General features: G+C 40.6%; 2 protein-coding genes and 1 long non-coding RNA gene across 4 annotated transcripts in view; all 3 read right to left on the bottom strand.

The window, feature by feature from the left end:
• Positions 1–2480: 2480 nt before the first annotated feature.
• ppp1r3g (protein phosphatase 1 regulatory subunit 3G) lies at positions 2481–4232 on the bottom strand. Of its 2 annotated transcripts, XM_034572558.1 has the most exons (2): positions 4076–4221; positions 2481–4024 (listed from the first exon to the last, which is right to left on the bottom strand). In XM_034572558.1, the coding sequence occupies exons 1-2, from the start codon at positions 4142–4144 to the stop codon at positions 3281–3283; spliced, it is 813 nt and encodes a 270-aa protein (XP_034428449.1). In that variant the 5' UTR covers positions 4145–4221; the 3' UTR covers positions 2481–3280. The 2 variants fall into 2 exon arrangements, with proteins under 2 accessions (XP_034428449.1, XP_034428448.1); XM_034572557.1 differs by having other exon boundaries at positions 2481–4232.
• Positions 2481–13436, bottom strand: part of LOC117753971 — a 22345-nt gene continuing 11389 nt past the window's right edge. Inside the window, exon 3 of the long non-coding RNA XR_004612335.1 lies at positions 2481–2624. This is a non-coding gene — a long non-coding RNA (uncharacterized LOC117753971). The remainder of the gene's footprint in view (positions 2625–13436) is intronic.
• Positions 5503–12896, bottom strand: LOC117753970 (cytochrome b5-like). Its single transcript, XM_034572559.1, has 5 exons — positions 12639–12896; positions 7903–8031; positions 7750–7779; positions 7613–7647; positions 5503–6312 (listed from the first exon to the last, which is right to left on the bottom strand). Exons 1-5 carry the CDS (start codon positions 12774–12776, stop codon positions 6234–6236), a joined length of 411 nt encoding a protein of 136 aa, XP_034428450.1. The 5' UTR covers positions 12777–12896; the 3' UTR covers positions 5503–6233.

The following is a 13436-nucleotide window of genomic DNA, read 5'->3' as shown; positions in this document are numbered from 1 at the left end:
TTGAGATTATCTTCTTGTTGTATAAGAGCTAACAACTGAGGAGGACGGAGAGACGACTCAAACCAAACTTACATATAAATAAACTTCTAAATGTATTTAAATGTTTTAACTCCTGTTTGTTTTCCTGTGTTCAGAAGTCTACTTTGTGAGGTGACCCCCAACCTGAATAAATCAGAGCATCAGAGACGCGATGGCCTGAGCTCTCGTCTGTATATCGTTATATGTGTTATATTTATTATATATTATAATATATTATTATATTATACATGTCGAACACTAAACACGTGGTGGCTGTGGCTCAGGGCACAGTGATCAGTATTTAGAAGGTTGTTGGTTCGATCCCCAGCTTCTCCAGTCTGAAGTGTCCGTGTGTGAGATTATGATCAGTGCCGACAGTGTGAACATGTAGAAGCATTGTGTGACTCGTACTTTAAATCACTTTGTCTTTGCATCAACGTCCCCACACACCTGTCCCTGCCTACTTCCTGCCCCTGCGTTTACGACCAGGAAACCCTATAGTACGGTTTATTAGACCAACAACTCACGTTAGAGTTGCACTGAATTTGAGTTTCCAGGGTTTGTGTCCCATCGTCCACCAAGTTCCAATCTGTTGAAAAACAAACTCACACACCAACGGACAGAGGTGAAAATATAACCTCCTTGTCTGTGTGTGTGTGTGTCTGTGTGTGTGTGTCTGTGTGTCTGTGTGTGTGTCAGTCATTGTGTTGAGCAGATGAGGTGAGCTCGGGGTGCGTTTGGTTTCGGAGGTGAAGGTGACTGACCAACAAGGTTCCAGCAGCTGCTATAAATAGACTCATCTGTTTGCATAAAGACGACACCGTGGCCCACTTACACACAAAGACACACACACACACACACACACACACTGGACAATCATGTTGCTCAATCAGTGATCAGTGTTTCATCAGACTGACACACACTCACAGGACGTGTTTGGTTCAAGTCCGAGGACTCGACCCACGACTGACACACTTCGAACTACTGAAACTGACTTTTTCACTTTTCAATTTGTGTGTGCGTTCGTGTGTGTGTGTGTGTGTGTGTGTGTGTGTGTGTGTGTGTGTGTGTGTGTGTGTGTGTGTGTGTGTGTGTGTGTGTGTGTGTGTGTGTGTGTGTGTGTGTGTGTGTGTGTGTGTGTGTGTGTGTGTGTGTGAGAGAGAGAGAGTTTTCACCAAACTTGTGGATATTTCTCTGGGAATGTAACTTTGGAAGCTGATTGGTCGATTGTCTCCACCAACCAGCACAGTTTCAGTCTACATCTTTTCCAGGCTCATATGAAGTCAGTTTGACCTTTGACCTCTTATCAGTTTATCTTTTACAGAAATTCTTCACAATGTTCCTGAGATATCGAGGTCATAAGAATGAGACTTTTTACACTATTAGCCTCAGTGGCGTCCATGTTGCTGTTGCCTAGCAGCGATGTGCTCACAGCCGAACGCAAAGTTCACCGTGAACTCTCCATGTCGCAGCGTCTGAGTTCTAAATCCTGACTCTGCAGCTAAAGGCCGATTTTTCACTGAACTGTGGTGGCAGCAGCAGCGACTCCTGAATAAACACAACACTTCATGTGGCGTTCTGGTGTCTGTCCGAGAATGTGAGGTCATGATTGTTGAACTATTACAGGAGAAGCTCCAGTGCAGCGCTCTGAGATTTATTTGAAATATTGAACCTGGTCCGTGTTGACAGACCAAACAGACGAGCTGAGGTTTGTCAACAGGACTATTTCCAGAGGCGTCGGACTTCTGCACTTTGGCCTCGATGTAAAGACGGCAGACGGACACAGGAGGACGGACTGTCGGCTGCTCGCGTACAGAAAAACAAATAAACACGTCCTCTCTGCGTAGAGAGAAAAATGTGCAATGTGAGTCTGGACCAGAATCGACCTCAGGGTCCACAGCGACAACGTGTTGGTGACGTCAGGCTTTTATCTTCTTAACGTGACTACAGCAGTTTTACTGGTGAAAAATTCATCGGCATTAAACTCGTAGAACGTAACTTTCTGCCACTCGGGGTCAGTTTGACGATGCAGGGAGCAGGAAGAAGGGAGAAGGGAGCAGGGAGAAGGGAGAAGGAAGCAGGGAGAAGGGAGCAGGGAGAATGGAGAAGGAAGCAGGGAGAAGGAAGCAGGGAGAAGGGAGCAGGGAGAAGGGAGCAGGGGAGTTGTTGGTGTCAGGTTCTCCTGGTTTGGATTCTTCACAAACTGACTTGATTAAAATAACAAAACGTCTTTATCCTCATCAGATTTGTGTTTGGTTGTCGAGGCAAAGCTTTATGTCGTCAGCGGTGCGTAAAATATACAACTTAAAAAAACAATGAAAAGAATTTAAGAAGTTTAACTTCATATTTATTTCAGTTTCACAAAAACAAGCAGCGACAGTTTGATCTCACCTCCATCTGCTCCACGATGTTTGGATCAAATCACTGAATTGTTTTCTAATGAGTCGACAGAAACTTTGTGATTCACCCATAAATTACTTTATTATTAAATCTGATAAAGATGCATCGTTTTAATCAAGGACCACTTAGTATCTTCATCCACAGGTTTCAATCACATCACAAACATGAAAAATACACCTGAGAATCATGACATCACACCTGAGCCACTGGTGAAAGACAGCTGGTTGTTTTGAATCATGAACAATCACCTGTAAATGAGTTTAGTCAGAAGGTAAAAGTGGAGTCAGCAGTTTAGATTGAATCAGACTGAGTCTCTGCAGGTTCAGAACAAACATCAGTTCTTCTTGATGAAGATGATGAAGACGGTCTCCAGCTGTGACTCTCTCCTGTACCTTGCTGAAAAGAACGAGACATTTTCTACGACTGGGCCCAACTTCTTGTAAATTATCTTTTATCATAAAACTTTTACAAACGAATCCTTCTCAGCAGAGACACTGTGTCGTTGAGTGAGTCCGTGTCCACTGACGCTCAGGACATCCACCAGGTCGTTGACACGGACGTGTCCTGATTGTGGTCGCACACAATTCAGAGGCAGCAAAGACTCTGTTGTTTGTGTCCAGAAAGTCTGAGTTGTGTTGTTGCTCTTCAGAGCTTTGGTTCAGAGGTTTGTGGAGAAAGTTGAGGTTTAGAAAAGACACAGGTGATGATCACTGGATCTTCTCACTGTGACACACTGATGACAAAAGACTCACAACACAACACAGAACTTCACATGTGATGTGGAAACAGCAGCTGCACATCAACGAGTTTCTTTCCGCACTTGGGGTGGATGGAGAGGTTTTACGCACGGCGCGCACACCGCTCAGATAGCGTGAAAAGCGGCGCTGACAAAGGCCGTGGTTCCGGGCAGGCAGCGGTACCGGAGGCTGTAGTTCTGCCCCTGGTTGTTGTCCCAGAACTCCCCGTCCTCGCTCTTCAGGTACAGGGCGAAGTGCACGGCCGAGCTGGGGTCCATGAAGGGCGGCGTGTACACGGTGAAGGAGAAGCGCTCTCCCACAATGCCCGGCTCTTCCGCGGCCACAGCCAGAGCCTGCGCGTCCACGCAGGACAGCCAGTCGTTGAAGGTGTACCGGACCCCGACCTCTCTGCCGGAGCAGCCGCTGAAGACCCGGATCTGCCCACGCACGTCGAACTGAGTGATGGTGATTTTCTCCAGACAGACGCGGAGCCGCTGGACTCTGCGCTCCGGGTCCCGCGGCTCCGGGAAGCAGGCGACCAGTCGGTCCGAGACCAGGCTGGACTTGAAGCTTTGGCACAGGTCGCTGAGCAGCTCCTGCTGCGGCGGGGGGAAGCTCCGGTACCGGGACAGGACTTTACTGGGGACCTGCGGCTCCTCCAGCGAGCTGAAGTGCTTCACACTGGCCAGGTTCAGACCCATGGAGTCGGCGAACTTCACCCGCTTCCTCCCGTTGCTCCCGGAGACCTCCTCCAGGAGCGCGGCCGGGTACGCGGGCAGGGACTTGGCTCTCCTCCGGTCCCTCATGAACCTCTCGAGCTGAGAAGCGTCCAGCTCGTCGTCCAGATCTTCCTCCTCTTCCTCCTCCTCCTCCTCCTCCTGCTGCTCCTGCTCCTGCTCCTTCTCCTGCTCCTGCTCCTCCAGGCCGTTCTCCCTGGTCTCCCCCGGGGAGGGAGACTCTCCCCCGGTGAGGGGCGGTGAGCGGGACATGTGTGCCCGGCAGCCCAGACTCCAGACCGGTCAGGAGGAGCCGAGTAACCTGGGGTCCCGCTGCAGGGCCGCTTCTATAGGGGCACACCCCCCCCCCCCCACCCCAGGACAGCGTGGGGCTGACGCGCACTGTCACCAGACACAATCACGCGCACTGTCACGTAGGAAACATCAACCTTCAGCTGTCCGTGCGTAACAGCACGGACACGGTTTATTATGATAACAACAATACTAATAAACAATAACTACTGTTATCGTTTAGATTTGTTTATAAAACCTCCGTGATGTGTTTCACAGACACACACACATCACGTGTTAAAACTGATTTTTATGTCACGAGTATTATAATAAAAATAAACATTCAAATAGAATAAAACCTAATGAAATCCAATCTGTATTTAAGTGTCGGTCTGTCAGTCATCGTGTTGTGTAACAGCAGGGTCCACGTGGGTCCAACAAAGTGCGTCACACAGCGTCAAGTAAACAAGCACGCGACGTCATCGCCACCGCTGACGTCACGCCGAAGTTTCCTCTGCGGTGAAAATTAAAACTTTAATGTGCACGTGAATCCTCCCGGTTCACCAGCAGGTGGCAGCGTTGGTTCTTTATCACTGACTCCTCCAGTTTATTCATGTGGTGGAAAGTAAACCCGAGTTTATACTTCACTGCAAGTACTCAGGTACTTTTACTCAGGTACCCGAGTACACGGAAGTGCTTATGTAGGACAGAAGTAATCAGGTAAAAAGTAATCAAGTAGGACAAAAGTTCTTTGACATTGAGCAGAAACTTCAAAGAAACGTCAACAATTCGTTTTTTGCTGTAATAAGTTTTATTTTCTTTTATAAACTTTTACATCAGATGCACTTTTGTTTCCTCATTGACTCTGGATCCGTTTAAACAGTTGAAACAGTTTCTGATCCTGAGTCTGTGAATGTCCAGTGGATCATTGACTTAAAGCTCATCAGCATACACTTCCCAGCATGCACTGCACCAAGGCTCAAGCACCCACACGCTGGAGACGAGCAGGGATTTAAATTACTTTACTTCTGATTGTGTAAATCAAAACGTGAAAATGAAAGTGAAACTTTTCTGAATCATCAATGTTCGATTTTTCTGTTTTAATGATTAAACTCAGATGAAACTGTGTGAATCAAACTCTGACATTAAAGTTCTGCCTCATGTTTTACTGTATTTCTCCACTTCTCGTATTGATTATAAATTAATATAAATGAACAATCAGCTTCAGTCTGAAGTCAAACCACCGAATGCGTCTGCAGAGGAAATTACGTTACGATCGAAGATACCAAGATAATTTGAAACATGATTCGAAAGTTTTTTCTGTTTTGATGCAGAAACGTTTGAAATAAATCAAAGTTTCAGCTGAAATTTAAAAAGCAGGAACAAGCGGATGAAACAAAGAACTTTAGCTGATGTTCTTAAATTAAACTATAACTTTTCTGGAGTTTAAAATTCTTCTTTAACTTCAATATATTCATGTAAAGGGACTCAGTGGCTCCCCCTGCTGGCAAACTCCGTGTCCCTTTAGAAGAAGCGTGTGTGGGCAGGGCCTCGATTCCAACTGGACAAAACGGTGGCGTTTGTATCAGAGATCTTTTGGCTTCATTTCTGGACAATGGGCAGTTGAAACGTGTCGGCCATCTTTATTAACAGTCACCGATTATTTTCTTTCTGCGAGACGCCTGAAGATGAAAAGTTATTTTAAACCTGAGTCAGTGAATCGTGGCTTTGGTCCGATTCCAGTTACCAGGGCAGAGACGTCAGAGTGGATTACTTCAGTCACATGACTGCTGCGTGATGACCTCATGATGACCTCATGATGACCTCATGATGCTCTGATTCATACACTCGTTTACATTCAGCTACAAAGATTCAAAAAGATACAACTTCTCATACATCCGCTGCATTTCTACAAGATTTTATAAAACATCCATATTTCACAGTGTGACGGTAAATTCAACAACGTGCATGACTTCATTAGCATAATGCCGCATGATTGGTTGGTTAAATAGCATGGAAATGAATTGTGGGTAGTGTAGGACGGACAGGCACAGCTGCATCTCTGATGATGTCACTCGCTGGTTAAGATGCGGTACATCAGCGTGACAATGGCCGCCACCAGACACGGAATCAACCAGCTAGACCACCAGCTGCAAGACAGACAACTAGTTAAACATGTGACTGATTAAACCAGCTGTGAGACAGACAACTAGTTAAACATGTGACTGATTAAACCAGCTGCAAGACAGACAACTAGTTAAACATGTGACTGATAAACCAGCTGTGAGACAGACAACTAGTTAAACATGTGACTGATAAACCAGCTGTGAGACAGACAACTAGTTAAACATGTGACTGATTAAACCAGCTGTGAGACAGACAACTAGTTAAACATGTGACTGATTAAACCAGCTGTGAGACAGACAACTAGTTAAACATGTGACTGATTAAACCAGCTGTGAGACAGACAACTAGTTAAACATGTGACTGATTAAACCAGCTGCAAGACAGACAACTAGTTAAACATGTAACTGATAAACCAGCTGCAAGATAGACAACTAGTTAAACATGTAACTGATTAAACCAGCTGCAAGACAGACAACTAGTTAAACATGTGACTGATAAACCAGCTGTGAGACAGACAACTAGTTAAACATGTGACTGATTAAACCAGCTGTGAGACAGACAACTAGTTAAACATGTGACTGATTAAACCAGCTGTGAGACAGACAACTAGTTAAACATGTGACTGATTAAACCAGCTGCAAGACAGACAACTAGTTAAACATGTGACTGATTAAACCAGCTGTGAGACAGACAACTAGTTAAACATGTGACTGATTAAACCAGCTGTGAGACAGACAACTAGTTAAACATGTGACTGATTAAACCAGCTGTGAGACAGACAACTAGTTAAACATGTGACTGATTAAACCAGCTGCAAGACAGACAACTAGTTAAACATGTGACTGATAAACCAGCTGCAAGATAGACAACTAGTTAAACATGTAACTGATTAAACCAGCTGCAAGACAGACAACTAGTTAAACATGTGACTGATTAAACCAGCTGCAAGACAGACAACTAGTTAAACATGTGACTGATTAAACCAGCTGCAAGATAGACAACTAGTTAAACATGTGACTGATAAACCAGCTGTGAGATAGACAACTAGTTAAACATGTGACTGATAAACCAGCTGCAAGACAGACAACTAGTTAAACATGTAACTGATAAACCAGCTGTGAGACAGACAACTAGTTAAACATGTGACTGATAATAATGTAGATTTCACGTAAATAGCACCAATCTGAAGACCCTTACATGTGTGTGTGTGTGTGTGTGTGTGTGTGTGTGTGTGTGTGTGTGTGTGTGTGTGTGTGTGTGTCTGTGTGTGTGTGTGTGTGTGTGTGTGTGTGTGTGTCTGTGTCTGTGTGTGTGTGTGTGTACCTGGTCTGGTCCTTCACAGTGGTCACCAGTGTTTCCTGTAACACACACATCATCAGACTCGGGGGTCAGAGGTCACATCATGTAACATCTGTATTGAACAGAGATGAGGTCGTTTTAAAGTCGTTCACGTTACTCACCTCCGGTTGGACGAGCTTCTCTCTGTCGTCCTGCAGACAAACACATGGAGACAATTATTTTACATCATCATCATCATCATCACACACACACACACACACACACACACACACACACACACACACACACACACACACACACGCACACACACTGACCGGGTGCAGCTCTCCTATCACCATGCTGCTCGCCATCTCTCGGGCGTCGCTGGAGTGTCCGATGTCCTCGAAGCTCTCGGTGGCGTCTCCTCCCGCCTGCTCCCTCAGCACCTCCTCTCCCCCGGGGTGCTGAGGAGAAAAACTGGTTTTAAAACTCTGATGGAGATGGTGGCTGATTCAATCATAAAGTTAAAGAGAAGTTAAATGAATTAAGCTGAAGTTTAAGATACATTTTAAGAATTGAGGTGAAGTTAAAGTTAAAGTAAAGTTAAAGTTAAAGTTAAAGTGAAGTTAAAGTGAAGTTAAAGTTAAAGTGAAGTTAAAGTAAAGTTAAAGTAAAGTTAAAGTGAAGTTAAAGTAAAGTTTAAAGTAAAGTTAAAGTGAAGTTAAAGTAAAGTTAAAGTGAAGGTAAAGTTAAAGTAAAGTTAAAGTAAAGTTAAAGTAAAGTTAAAGTGAAGTTAAAGTAAAGTTTAAAGTAAAGTTAAAGTGAAGTTAAAGTAAAGTTAAAGTGAAGTTAACGTGAAGTTAACGTGAAGTTAAAGTGAAGTTAAAGTAAGTTTAAAGTAAAGTTAAAGTAAAGTTAAAGTGAAGTTAAAGTAAAGTTAAAGTAAAGTTAAAGTGAAGTTAAAGTAAAGTTAAAGTGAAGTTAAAGTAAAGTTAAAGTGAAGTTAAAGTAAAGTTAAAGTGAAGTTAAAGTAAAGTTAAAGTAAAGTTAAAGTGAAGTTAACGTGAAGTTAAAGTGAAGTTAAAGTAAAGTTAAAGTGAAGTTAAAGTAAAGTTTAAAGTGAAGTTAAAGTAAAGTTAAAGTAAAGTTAAAGTGAAGTTAAAGTAAAGTTAAAGTGAAGTTAAAGTGAAGTTACAGTAAAGTTAAAGTAAAGTTAACGTGAAGTTAAAGTGAAGTTAAAGTAAAGTTTAAAGTAAAGTTAAAGTGAAGTTAAAGTAAAGTTAAAGTGAAGTTAAAGTGAAGTTAAAGTGAAGTTAAAGTGAAGTTAAAGTAAAGTTAAAGTGAAGTTAAAGTAAAGTTAAAGTGAAGTTAAAGTAAAGTTAAAGTGAAGTTAAAGTAAAGTTAAAGTGAAGTTAAAGTGAAGTTAAAGTGAAGTTAAAGTAAAGTTAAAGTAAAGTTAAAGTAAAGTTTAAAGTAAAGTTAAAGTGAAGTTAACGTGAAGTTAAAGTGAAGTTAAAGTAAAGTTAAAGTGAAGTTAAAGTAAAGTTAAAGTAAAGTTAAAGTGAAGTTAAAGTAAAGTTAAAGTGAAGTTAAAGTGAAGTTAAAGTGAAGTTAAAGTGAAGTTAACGTGAAGTTAAAGTGAAGTTAAAGTGAAGTTAAAGTGAAGTTAACGTGAAGTTAAAGTGAAGTTAAAGTGAAGTTAAAGTGAAGTTAAAGTAAAGTTAAAGTGAAGTTAAAGTAAAGTTTAAAGTAAAGTTAAAGTGAAGTTAACGTGAAGTTAAAGTAAAGTTAAAGTGAAGTTAAAGTAAAGTTTAAAGTGAAGTTAAAGTAAAGTTAAAGTAAAGTTAAAGTGAAGTTAAAGTAAAGTTAAAGTGAAGTTAAAGTGAAGTTACAGTAAAGTTAAAGTAAAGTTAACGTGAAGTTAAAGTGAAGTTAAAGTGAAGTTAAAGTAAAGTTAACGTGAAGTTAAAGTGAAGTTAAAGTTAAGTTAAAGTAAAGTTAACGTGAAGTTAAAGTGAAGTTAAAGTAAAGTTAATGTGAAGTTAAAGTGAAGTTAAAGTGAAGTTACAGTAAAGTTAAAGTAAAGTTAAAGTAAAGTTAACGTGAAGTTAACGTGAAGTTAAAGTGAAGTTAAAGTGAAGTTAAAGTAAAGTTAACGTGAAGTTAACGTGAAGTTAAAGTGAAGTTAAAGTAAAGTTAACGTGAAGTTAAAGTGAAGTTAAAGTAAAGTTAAAGTAAAGTTAAAGTAAAGTTAAAGTGAAGTTACAGTAAAGTTAAAGTTAAGTTTAAGATAAAGTTAAAGTGAAGTTAAAGTAAAGTTACAGTAAAGTTAAAGTTAAGTTTAAAGTGAAGTTAACGTGAAGTTAAAGTAAAGTTTAAAGTGAAGTTAAAGTAAAGTTAAAGTAAAGTTAAAGTGAAGTTAAAGTAAAGTTAAAGTGAAGTTAAAGTGAAGTTACAGTAAAGTTAAAGTAAAGTTAACGTGAAGTTAAAGTGAAGTTAAAGTTAAGTTAAAGTAAAGTTAACGTGAAGTTAAAGTGAAGTTAAAGTTAAGTTAAAGTAAAGTTAACGTGAAGTTAAAGTGAAGTTAAAGTAAAGTTAATGTGAAGTTAAAGTGAAGTTAAAGTGAAGTTACAGTAAAGTTAAAGTAAAGTTAAAGTAAAGTTAACGTGAAGTTAACGTGAAGTTAAAGTGAAGTTAAAGTGAAGTTAAAGTTAAGTTAAAGTAAAGTTAACGTGAAGTTAAAGTGAAGTTAAAGTTAAGTTAAAGTAAAGTTAACGTGAAGTTAAAGTGAAGTTAAAGTAAAGTTAAAGTAAAGTTAAAGTGAAGTTAAAGTAAAGTTAAAGTGAAGTTACAGTAAAGTTAAAGTTAAGTTTAAGATAAAGTTAACGTGAAGTTAAAGTGAAGTTAAAGTTAAGTTAAAGTAAAGTTAACGTGAAGTTAAAGTAAAGTTAAAGTGAAGTTAAAGTGAAGTTAAAGTGAAGTTAAAGTAAAGTTAAAGTTAAAGTTAAAGTGAAGTTAAAGTAAAGTTAAAGTGAAGTTAAAGTGAAGTTAAAGTTAAGTTAAAGTAAAGTTAAAGTTAAAGTTAAAGTGAAGTTAAAGTAAAGTTAAAGTGAAGTTAAAGTGAAGTTAAAGTAAAGTTAAAGTGAAGTTAAAGTAAAGTTTAAAGTAAAGTTAAAGTGAAGTTAACGTGAAGTTAAAGTGAAGTTAAAGTAAAGTTAAAGTAAAGTTAAAGTGAAGTTAAAGTAAAGTTAAAGTGAAGTTACAGTAAAGTTAAAGTTAAGTTTAAGATAAAGTTAACGTGAAGTTAAAGTGAAGTTAAAGTTAAGTTAAAGTAAAGTTAAAGTGAAGTTAAAGTAAAGTTAAAGTGAAGTTACAGTAAAGTTAAAGTTAAGTTTAAGATAAAGTTAACGTGAAGTTAAAGTGAAGTTAAAGTTAAGTTAAAGTAAAGTTAACGTGAAGTTAAAGTAAAGTTAAAGTGAAGTTAAAGTGAAGTTAAAGTGAAGTTAAAGTGCAGAATCCTGCTTCACGTCTGAGTAAATAAGAATTCATCAGTTCAAACAGTTTGATGAGTTCCCATGAATATGGGTGTTTGCTCATTAACTGAAGGTTAATGACTCTTCGAACTCTTCCACAGGCTAAAGAGTTAAAAACATGAAGTTTCCTCAGTTCACCTCAAACCTCCAGTGACACGTGACTCAGAGATCCACGGGATCTCCGGAGTCTCGTTCTGATTAAGAGCACGAGGCCGAAGCGTCCGGCTCGTCTGTCCTCGAGTGAAAACACACGGACGCTCGACAACCCGCGGCCACAGCTTCTCCGGCACTGACCTCAGACACACAGGTAACTATTGGACAAGTCGCCCGCACCGTGAACCATGAGCAGCATAACACCGGCGGCAATAAAAGGCCCCGATCATCTGGACTGGTCAAAGGTCAAAGGTCAGGCGGCTAAAAGAAAACAGCGCTGAAAAGAAAAAGTTTCCTCCGGAGAAACGTGAAGTTTGTGGACAGGAAAGAAAACGTGTTTCTTCTAATGATTGAAGGAATATGAATCTGAGTCTGAAGACGAGTTTCTCTTTAATAAGCATCAAACGATCTTTTCAGGAACGTTTCTGAAGTGACGACGTCGTGAAACCTTCAACTCATCAATACAAAGTATTAATCACGAAGATGTTTGAGAAAAGACAGAAACCTTGAGGGACTCAATCGTACTTTTCAGTTTTTTTCTTTTACCCATGAAATAGATTTTATTAATAATCTCAACAGGAACTGATGATTTATGTGTTTTTATCATATTCACTAAATTATTACAAGTGAATAACAATTAATAAAATAAAAGCTTATTTTTCCTGAGATGATTCAGTGAATAAATATAATAATACAAATATAAAACTGATTCTGTCGTATTAATAGAAAATGCTGCAGATCATCATATCATATTATCGTTATTGATCATTTATAAATAATAAAAAATATTTTAAATTAATCTGATATATGTTGTGAAGTAAAGGTGACAAGTATCTGTGTGTGTGTGTGTGGGTGTGTAGTGTGTCTCTGTATGTGAGCGTATGTGTGTAAGTGTATCTCTGTGTTGTGTCTCAGTGTGTGTCGTGTAGTTTAGTGTGTCTCTCTGTATTGTCTCATTGTGTGTTGTGTTGTGTAGTGTGTCTCTGTGTGTAGTGTGTCTCTGTGTGTTGTGTAGTGTGTCTCTGTGAGTTGTGTTGTGTAGTGTGCGTCTCTCAACTCCTCCAGGAACTTGGTGACATCTTAGACTTTGTGGTGAATAGTTCTGCTGCTGGATCTCTGTGTGTTGTGTTGTGTTGTGTAGTGTGTCTCTGTGTGTTGTGTAGTGTGTGTGTGTCTCTGTGTGTTGTGTTGTGTAGTGTGTCTCGGTGTGTAGTGTTGTGTAGTGTGTCTCTGTGTGTTGTGTATTGTTGTGTAGTGTGTGTCTGTGTGTTGTGTTGTGTGTGTCTCTGTGTGTTGTGTAGTGTGTCTCGGTGTGTAGTGTTGTGTAGTGTGTCTCTGTGTGTTGTGTATTGTTGTGTAGTGTGTGTCTGTGTGTAGTGTGTCACCTCCTCCAGGAACTTGGTGACATCGTAGACTTTGTGGTGAATGATGATCCATGTGGATTTGAAGGAGTTCTGCTCCTGGATCTCCGACAGCCGGAAGAGCCGCTCTCCCCCCGGACTCCGCTGCTGCTGCTCCCCCATGAGTGAGGCCTCTCGGTCGGACAGGTCGGGCTCTTCTCCTCGGTGCTTCTGGGATCCAGACCGCGGACTAACACTCCGGCATTGAACCCAGTTCCTCCGACAAGGCGTCACATCACTACTGTCAACCACCCGCTGAGCACACAGCACTTCCGCCCTCTGCTTTCACAATAAAACACCCCCCCCGCTCATCTGCTCCATACAGAAAGGAGCAGAGACTCTTCAGCCGAGGGGAAAACTCCAAACTCTTTATTTGAGTCTCGTGAAAGTTCCATCTTCTGGTTCTGTATTATCTGGTGTCGTCATCGTGGGCTTGTTGTACAGTAAGTCGGTATTCTGCACGTTCAAGAAAAACAACACTTTATTTTGAAAGGCTACCGTCTAATTTCCGGTTAGACCGTGTTATTTCCGACGCTTTTCAAATATTTCGATTTCTCATATCCTGGCACATTAACAAACCCCGCCCCTAAAGCCCTTCCAGTGCTGCCATTGGTGGTCCTCTGTCCTACCTTTAGCACAGAAACTCTCTGATTGGCTCCTTGCCCTGTCAATCATCAGTGAGCAGTGGGCAAGGACAAGGCTAAAGTTAATTTAAGTTCAACAGCCGCAGGAAACACGTTCTCTCCAGTGTTCTTCTCTCCAGTGGTCTTCTGTATGTGTTCT

This window comes from Hippoglossus hippoglossus, chromosome 20 (genome assembly GCF_009819705.1).
Source record: "Hippoglossus hippoglossus isolate fHipHip1 chromosome 20, fHipHip1.pri, whole genome shotgun sequence".
Taxonomy (NCBI): Eukaryota; Metazoa; Chordata; class Actinopteri; order Pleuronectiformes; family Pleuronectidae; genus Hippoglossus; species Hippoglossus hippoglossus.
Note: the sequence above shows the minus strand (reverse complement) of the source record. Positions and strands in the feature narration are given on the sequence as shown.

Coding starts and splice junctions, on each gene's coding strand:
- LOC117753970 (XM_034572559.1), bottom strand. CDS start 12,776: ATGGGGGAGCAGCAGCAGCGGAGTCCGGGGGGAGAGCGGCTCTTCCGG. Junction 7,648..7,749: donor AGAAGCTCGTCCAACCGGAG/GTGAGTAACGTG, acceptor TGTGTGTTACAG/GAAACACTGGTGACCACTGT. Junction 6,313..7,612: donor ACTGTGAAGGACCAGACCAG/GTACACACACAC, acceptor TCTGTCTTGCAG/CTGGTGGTCTAGCTGGTTGA.
- ppp1r3g (XM_034572557.1), bottom strand. CDS start 4,144: ATGTCCCGCTCACCGCCCCTCACCGGGGGAGAGTCTCCCTCCCCGGGG.